The 9554-nt window shown below is 38.4% G+C and overlaps 1 protein-coding gene across 1 annotated transcript; it reads right to left on the reverse strand.

Moving 5' to 3' along the window:
- Positions 1-774: 774 nt before the first annotated feature.
- Positions 775-1986, reverse strand: LOC134805213 (uncharacterized). The gene has a single exon (XM_063778521.1). The coding sequence runs from the start codon at positions 1984-1986 to the stop codon at positions 775-777; it is 1212 nt and encodes a 403-aa protein (XP_063634591.1).
- Positions 1987-9554: the final 7568 nt, after the last annotated feature.

Raw genomic sequence — 9554 nt, forward strand, 5'->3', positions numbered from 1 at the left:
AATAAATCAGGTGTACAGGAGGTGGTCAGTCCCATAGAAACGCCAGAGATGTTACATACTATACTCAATGGATAGTGATCAGACGTCATGACGTCATGAGTGACGTACGCTTCTACAACTGAGTCCCAAGCAGCTCTGGTCGTGACGCAGTGGTCTAACCATCTCCTGCTGCCGGTAGCCGCACATTGGAACGTATACATATCACCGTCGTTACTTAATTTATTGTAATCCGCCCATTCCCACAACATGTCATTGCAAAACTCAGCCAATTGTTTACCAAACCTCGCACCCGGGTGCGCGTTGAGATCCCCTAAAATGTAGGCAATTTGAACTTCCGAATCGTCAATAATAGCGCTAATCTCCGCTAAGCAATCCGTAAACTCTTCGACATTCTTGTTATTATCAACGGGCATATAAATATTAACCACTAAAAATGAACTCGACGCGAGAAAAACACGAACCACCTGTATTCTCTTGTTCGCACAAGTAACGGGAACAACATTAGGAAACAACTTCTTGTTCCACATAATGGCGAGCCCACCGTGTGGTCTTCCACGGAGTATACCTTCGGACGAGTCCACCGAGGACTTTGCCACGCAGCCGAACGACGTATTAATTGCATGTACAAAGTTCAAGTCATGTTCCATCAGCCAGGTCTCTTGCAGGAGGATAAGATCTGAACTGTCAGTCAGGTCTAGCACGGTCTTAAAAGATGTCTTGATGTTCTTACAATTAAAAGTTGTTATTACTATCTTAGAGGGTGTACAATCCATATTAGGGGTTTAGTGGTTTGGTTCCTCTCGCCGTGCGTTCACGGAATAGTCTGAATTTAACACCTTCGGGCCAAAATTCCTTACTGAGAAACGTATCTAATTTACGCCTAGGCACTGATAACTTAAACGAACAAAAGTCCGTGTCATGTCTTTGTGTCAATAAATCTATTTTGAAGCATTCCTCGCCCTTATCTTTTACGTAGTCCATTATATTATCCACAGTGGTCGATTTATTCAAACGAGATACGTAAACAAAAGATGTTAGATCCGCTAACTGCAATTTACTCGAGCCTTGCGCAGTGCCCGTCAAGTTGCTATATATTTTCTTACGCTTCTTACGTTCCACAGTTATAAAACTATCATTCATTATATCCCTCTGAGAACTAAAGCGTTCATGCGCTTCTAACGAGCTTGTCGTATTAATGATATCTTTATATAACGGTACGTGCATCTGTACAGCATCGGGTAACTGGTTAGTTATAGGCGAGTTATTATTTTGCGATAAGGAATGCGGCGCGCTTTGTTTACGTATCGTACCGGGCGCAGGCGGTAGTTGGCCGGTCAGCTGTTTACTCGTGCCGCGTTTTTGAGTTACAGCGGCAAACGATTGTGATGCATTCTGTTGCGCAGTCTTTTGTTGTTTACACTCACATGCACAACTATCTTTTTTCTTCAATGCCTTCACGATGGACTTCACTTCTTCTACTTCCGACTTCAACCCCTCTATTTCACTAGATGAGCATGAGCCACCACTTTTCGTGTTCTTTTCAGCTTTAATAGCAGCCACATCGCTTCTTAAAATTGCTATCTCCTTAAGAAAAGAAGTCGAGTCAATATAATTAAAAGAGACGGGTGGAATCTTGTTTAAGTCTCTCGCCACAAAAATGGGGAGACTGTCAGGCTCAAACTCCTTAATCATTTTCACCATATCATGGATACTTTTTTGCTCTGACCCTTCCTTTCTTCTCATGAATTTCTTCTGCGGCGCCAACAATTTTAGAGCGATACAGCGAGATTCTTCGATTTCTTCTGATGTATACGCAGTTAAACATATCTCAGAAATTGCCGTTTCTGGCAACACGTCAACTTTGTTGCTTAGGAAAGTAAGCAATTCATTTATAATGACTTTGCATCCCGAACACTGCGCGTCATAGTTCGTATTATTACGATGTGTGTTCGCTTGCGCAGCGACAGGGGATCGAGGCGTTGCCATCGCGCGTGCGGCTCGCACGACAACCGGCGAGGAACTCTCCTTCCATAAAAATTCGCCTTGTTTTTTTATTTTGACGTTAGGCGAATTTGCTAACAGCTGTCAGAAATACAGGTGTCATCTAGTAATGGCCAGAGACAATTAGCTGTGAGGAACTTCAAAATAAAAAAGGGGGTCTAGTTCTCGTCGTGGGTTTGGTTTTTTATCCATTTTTCCAAACCAAGCCCACATCTGACCTATTTGCGAGGATCTCAGCCATAGACATGACCTACGTAGATGGTTGTAGATGTTGGCTACCTTGTATAAGGCCGACCTTAGCGAAGGGGTGTTAGGAAAAAAAATTGTAGGGGTTGGATCTAGGTAGGGCCAATCGGTAGTTAGGATAGAGTAGGGCGTAGTTTTGTGAAGGATAGCTGCCTCTTTCACCCGAGGAGGCGAGATATGTAAAGGTATGCAACCTTTACAGCCTTCTTTAATCTGTGACTGGCTAGTCACGATATTCAAATTAAGAATATGAGCCCGCTGTTAAATAGAACGCGGTGCGGAATTGGCATTCGATTAGAAGCAGCCATCGAGTGTAGATATTTAATTGTAAACTAGCTGTGAAAATAAATATACAAAAGGAAGTGGTCTGCTGTTTTTCTATGCCCACAGCGTCCTCCCATATAGGCCGTCCCCTTTACATGGTGGAGGTTTTTTTGGGGGGGGGGGGGGGGGGGTATATTTATTGTTGTAAAATAAAAATTCGCCTTGTTTTTTTATTTTGACGTTAGGCGAATTTGCTAACAGCTGTCAGAAATACAGGTGTCATCTAGTAATGGCCAGAGACAATTAGCTGTGAGGAAATTCAAAATAAAAAAGGGGGTCTAGTTCTCGTCGTGGGTTTGGTTTTTTATCCATTTTTCCAAACCAAGCCCACATCTGACCTATTTGCGAGGATCTCAGCCATAGACATGACCTACGTAGATGGTTGTAGATGTTGGCTACCTTGTATAAGGCCGACCTTAGCGAAGGGGTGTTAGGAAAAAAAATTGTAGGGGTTGGATCTAGGTAGGGCTAGTTAGGATAGAGTAGGATAGGGCGTAGTTTTGTGAAAGATAGCTGCCTCTTTCACCCGAGGAGGCGAGATATGTAAAGGTTTGCAACCTTTACAGCCTTCTTTAATCTGTGACTGGCTAGTCACGATATTCAAATTTAGGATATGAGCCCGCTGTCAAATAGAACGCGGTGCGGAATTGGCATTCGATTAGAAGCAGCCATCGAGTGTAGATATTTAATTGTAAACTAGCTGTGAAAATAAATATACAAAAGGAAGTGGTCTGCTGTTTTTCTATGCCCACAGCGTCCTCCCATATAGGCCGTCCCCTTTACATGGTGGAGGTTTTGGGGGGGGGGGGGGGGGGAGATATTTATTCTTGTAAAATAAAAATTCGCCTTGTTTTTTTATTTTGACGTTAGGCGAATTTGCTAACAGCTGTCAGAAATACAGGTGTCATCTAGTAATGGCCAGAGACAATTAGCTGTGAGGAAATTCAAAATAAAAAAGGGGGTCTAGTTCTCGTCGTGGGTTTGGTTTTTTATCAATTTTTCCAAACCAAGCCCACATCTGACCTATTTGCGAGGATCTCAGCCATAGACATGACCTACGTAGATGGTTGTAGATGTTGGCTACCTTGTATAAGGCAGACCTTAGCGAAGGGGTGTTAGGAAAAAAAATTGTAGGGGTTGGATCTAGGTAGGGCCAATCGGTAGTTAGGATAGAGTAGGATAGGGCGTAGTTTTGTGAAGGATAACTGCCTCTTTCACCCGAGGAGGCGAGATATGTAAAGGTTTGCAACCTTTACAGCCTTCTTTAATCTGTGACTGGCTAGTCACGATATTCAAATTTAGGATATGAGCCCGCTGTCAAATAGAACGCGGTGCGGAATTGGCATTCGATTAGAAGCAGCCATCGAGTGTAGATATTTAATTGTAAACTAGCTGAGAAAATATATACAAAAGGAAGTGATCTGCTGTTTTTCTATGCCCGCAGCGTCCTCCCATATAGGCCGTCCCCTTTACATTACTAAAAGAATGCCCTTCCTTTTTCATCAGTCGGAACACAGTATGTTCTCATTACAGCAATACAATACTAAAATGGCAAAGCTACTCCCGTGGATCTACGTGTTAGGAGGGAAGCAATTATTTAAGTTGGATTCGGGGCCGGGTCACCTGTTGCTCGGGAGTCGAGACGTAATGGGTGAAGCTGTGTAACTCGCTAACAAGTTTGGGTATTAAGCTGGTTTGTCGGCGACTTTCCGGCTATGGCGGCTGTTCTTGCTTTACCTAGGTACCTACGTTTTTACTAGGCGCCCATGCCCCATAACATAAACTCGTAAGCCAGCTTGATTTGTGGTTTTGTGGGTTTTTACTGAGTTTATTTTTATTTTATTTTATTATTTATTACATACGTGGAAGTACATAATAGCTATTCGTGCAAGCGCACTTTAGCTGCAGGAACAAATGATGTATTTTCATGCAGATGTTAAAAAAATAAGTAGGTAAGCCGCAAGTAATGCATGTCGGAAACCAAATCTTTCGTATCTATAAAGTTTTATACTCGAATATATGTCATTTATATCAGAGTTAGTATACTTTATTGATTAATATTAAATATAACCTTCATGACGTCATGTTACCTGATCAATTTGATCATGTTTCCAAAACCACTCAGTGTAATAACTAATAAGCGAAATTGCCTTTTGCATTATTTTTTTTTTTAATTCTAAACTTTGTAAATGGGCGACCATTTGCCATTATATAATTACAATTATCCGACACCCAGTCAACAAAATTGCTAAAAATTACCGAATTCTTAACTTAGGAAAATACTGTTTTTGTAAACCAATGCATTCAAAAAGTCTTTCGAGATGTGTATGTATGGAAGCGTTCGAAATGGAGTTTTATACTGAAGATTCAAGCTTTTATAAAAGTTTGCTATTATTAAGGTATGATAAATCCCGACTGGCGCGCGGTTTATGCACTATAGTATCTGTTGCAGATAAGCAATAACAGTAAAACAACTTGAAGAGTCAAATTCGCAAATGCCGTTACTATTTGTATTTAGTATTCGTCCAGATGATTTCGTTCACGTACAGTTAGCATCAGAAGTTGCTAAGCGGGCGAGGTATTCAAAATTATCTTGACAATTAAGTCGTGTCAAGATTATTTTGGAACACCTCGCCGGCTTAGATACTTCTGCTGCTGACTGTACAAGTCGTCAATACTTTCTCAACCCAATTTTCATCCTGCTGATTTTTAAAAGATTCTTACTCAGTGGAGCTCGATAACATTTAAAGAATATAATTATATTTAATATAAGTACATAGGTGTGAAATTTTAAGATGGTAACGTTTAGACTATGCGATGTCTGTCAGTAAATTTATAACGGATCTGTTTTATATTAGATTTGTGTACTTATGTCATCCCCTTATGTTATCCCCAATCCGCATTAGATTAATATATCCTCACAAAAAGTTTGTTTTTTTTTCTTTGTTTGATTCTGAGTAGGTAAGCAGCTACTTATAATAAGTATATCTTAAAATTCAGACCTTGCTAAAATCTATCGCCAAATTCCGTCAATATTTAAATAAATGTTACATAAAAGTCAAATGACAAAAACTGATATAATCGAGATGAGCAAGACCGGACATGTCTCCCAAGTCACAAGTCTTACACAAAAGAGTCTCTTTTGTACAGTATCGCAAGGGAGGCTTTTAGTGGTGTTCCTCTCGACTTTTACCTAATTACATGGCCCCGCTACGTCGAGTCAGTCCTCGCTCGACGCCATGTACGACGAACAATGTACCTGTCCCTTGTATTGTGTCACGTTTGAAAGGAAAGCCGATATGAAATCGGGAATACCCGAATGGCAGGGTCTTAGTAAGATTGGAAGTCGTGCTTCTAGATTATATATTGTATTGGTTAACTTAGCTATTGTTGAGATTAAGTGGACAGGTTCATAGAACTTTTTAATTAAATTTTTATTATGTCAGCTTTTATTATGAAACTACGTTAAATATCTGGGATCTTTTCCAAAAAATAGAATCCCGAGCGTAATGGTGTCTAAAACTGTTGAATTGCTTTATGGAAGATTAGTTTACACGCTGAGTAATTTGTTACTGCACTTTGTTTTGACTCGCTTGATCTCTAAAAATAAATTAATAGTTAGATTATACATAATATTATATTTTATTAATGTATAAACTATCTGTACAAACTTACACATTTCTCATAATGTACCTGTATATTATAATGGGTCTACTTATACACAAATATCTTCTAGAATCTCAAAACAAAAACTCTTAATTAACAAATGGGTAGAATTACACACATACTATGTCTATTTTTTACAAAGGACTGTTAAAAAGCGCGTGTAGATACCTACCTAAATATTTAATGAAACATCGATGTCACGATAGTGCCTTAACTTGGTGGTTACCAAAAATTATAAAATAGACTAAGGGGCGAAAACTAATTATTCTAGGAAAATTCAATGTAAACTTAGCATTCCTGCAATAACTCATTTCTCTTAAACAGATTTGATGTCGCGTGAGAGGGTCTGTCGACGTCCTTGCCTAACTAATATAACTTTGCTTTACTTTATTTACTGTGAGCCCGGGGGGGGAGGTGAACTTCTAAGGTATCTTTGCAAAGTTATCACCGCTACTGGTGAAGTGGGTAACTGATACCTCCGCCCTGTGCAATATGCCAGTGTGTTAGGATTGTATTGTGCACAGTTAAAGTTGGCACCACTATAAGAATAATTAGAAGCGCTTTGACACTTTATTATAAATATGCCAAATGCGACTTTGGATTTTCCTAATTAGAACATAAAATACAGTGAGATGAGACTTGCTATTTTGCCTGATTTTGTAGTAGGTATAACTGAGTGAAGCCCGAAATAGGGGCACACATTTTTTACGCTACACCTAATTGACCGAAGCGTAGCGATTGTCTACGTTTTGTTTGAATCAGACATTTTGCTTTTGTATGTCCGGATGTTCTCCTCTACAGGTCACTATTCTCAACCGATGCTCGTGAAATTTTGTGACCAGATTTTATGATTAAGTAAATAGATTTTTCGTCGATCCGGTTTTTGGAAATTTTAATAAATGGCGGAGTCGTGATAACTCGCGCCTAAATAAATAGTCGTAGATATCGATATTATAAGAGTTTTTTTTTCTTTTTGAGACATGTTTACAGAGTAGTTAAATGGCATAAAAAGGCAGAATACGAGTATGACAGTTTTTAAGCAGAAATATGCCAGGTCATTTTGCGACACGCAATTTAATTGGCGAATCAAAGAGAGAATTAGTATGACAAGGGTATAATCAGCTTGGTAATTATGCTGAGCTGGTACAAATGTAACATTGCAGTAATAAGATACGATAGAACAAAGCCTTTTGTTTAGAAACAAGAGACTTGATATTTTTAATTAATGCTCGTTAAATAAACCTTAAGGAAGTGTATACAACGTCGATTGATTGTTTAGGTTTAAAGCAATTTGGTAAAACTGATTGTTTTTTTTTTCTTTTTTTCATTACACAATAATAGGTACTTTAGTTTTGAAATGTTAAATAAATAAAGGTAATAAATACAGTATAATAAAGCTAAAAGTCTCAGACAACCTAATATGTTTGACGTTTGTGATTATGTTTTTATTATGTAGTGTGATAGACATACTTACACAAATTACTTAGTAAAAGTGCTTGAAAATTTGCCTTTATTTAAAAGATACATGCATAATATGCACATCTAGATTTGTTGTGTACTTACACACTTTATTGGGTACGCCCATAGGAATACCTTGGTAAATTTCCTTAAAAGGTTGTATAATTAACATTATTACTACCACATAATTTATATTGCAAATAAATAGATAAATATAAAGACTTAAAATAAAAAAGCAACGTTCTTCTGATTAACAATTCTCTTTTTACTTTTACGATGCCAATGCTCGTTTGAAGTAGACATTCACTAAAGTAAATTTGAGTTCGTTATACTAAAATGAAGTAAGTACCTATAATTCTTGGACGACCCATCAAATGTTGACCTTTAGCTAAAATTCGCAATTTGCAAGTGTGTCAAAGATTTTACTGGCCGCTCCAATTTATTTTTCATGCGTCTTAGAACATTAATTCTAGTCAATAAGGTTCCGCTGATCTTCCCGTGTTTGTACTGCTATAGAATGAACGAATTTGTAATTCAAACTTGATTCTAGAGAGCCTCAATACCACCATATTATATATATAGGAGATGATACCTACCGCAGTCTAACTAATATTTCTATGAGAGAGAGTGTATTAATAGCCCCGGCCCGGACCCGGCCCGGTCGTGAGCCATCCTTAGAGTACACCTATACTCAGACGTTCAAGTTTTGTAGAGCCGCTGTTGCAAAATTATATTTTCCTCATTTTCTCATCTGAAACATTAAATTTTAAATAATAAACACCGGTAAATATCCGTGCTTTAACGTATCTCGAAGTAATTAGGTAACTAAGGCTCTAGTAGGTACAGCTATTAAACTAGGTGGTTTTAGTTGAACGTTGCGAAGTTCGTTTTAATAATGCAATTAAAATTGCAGTAGAATTTCCACGCGCCGGCAGCTAACCAGGAAGCTTTTCCCACAGGTTACATCGCTCAAGCGAATCGGATGCCTACAAGAACCAGTATAACTAATTACTTTTGTTTTATTACTGAACTGGAGGTCTTAAATCTGCACTGGTTCGCTCTTACGCTTGACGCTCCTGTCTTTTTTAAGCGATGGGAATAGATGGGAGGTTCTTAAATTATACGCCATAACAAGATCTCCTCTCTCATTACCTGGAGTAGCTGCAGGAAAGCAATGCTATCGAATAAACTAACAAAATAAGAAAACTGCGGGTGGACCAAGGAAGATAAAAATCAATGTACATAATTATACTGAAGAGCAATGAATGGGTTAATTTTAATATAAATTTCCTTGCAAACTTACCCTTTTTCATTGCTATTGACTGTACGTAATATAGCGATGTAGAACTCAAAGAAACATGAACTGCCCGAAATGTGACGTTGACGTTTCTTCAAACAAAAACGTCACTTTTGACACTGACATATCTAATCCATATCATATCTAGACGTAATATTTTACGTATCTTAAAGCTCGAATCGGGCCGAAAGTGTAACAAAGAATACAACGTCGCAAACTGCAAGCAATAAACGTTATATTTTAAGTTTATAACTAACCCTATCTTAGACTTACCTTCATAAATAAACGGAGTTTATGATGTATCAAATATTACTCCGTTTTTCTATTAAGTACTCATAGAATCATAGCCGTTAAGGCAGAAAGGCTCTTAAGTAAAGGTTCGGAGGTCACAGCAAGACAACGCAACCCAAAGCAGCATCACTGTAGACACCCTTGACGGACGCAGTTTCCCGCGTCGGAAATCTTTCAGCTGAAGATGAAAAAAAAAAGAAATTCTAGTAAGAATATTCTTTTCAAAAAGCCCGCCTTTGATCCGCTGTTCGCCAGTAATAAATTGGTAATT

Source organism: Cydia splendana, chromosome Z (assembly GCF_910591565.1).
Source record: "Cydia splendana chromosome Z, ilCydSple1.2, whole genome shotgun sequence".
NCBI classification, from domain to species: Eukaryota; Metazoa; Arthropoda; class Insecta; order Lepidoptera; family Tortricidae; genus Cydia; species Cydia splendana.

What these genes read in the sequence shown, in the direction of transcription:
- LOC134805213 (XM_063778521.1), bottom strand. Translation starts at nt 1,986, where the DNA reads ATGGCAACGCCTCGATCCCCTGTCGCTGCGCAAGCGAACACACATCGT.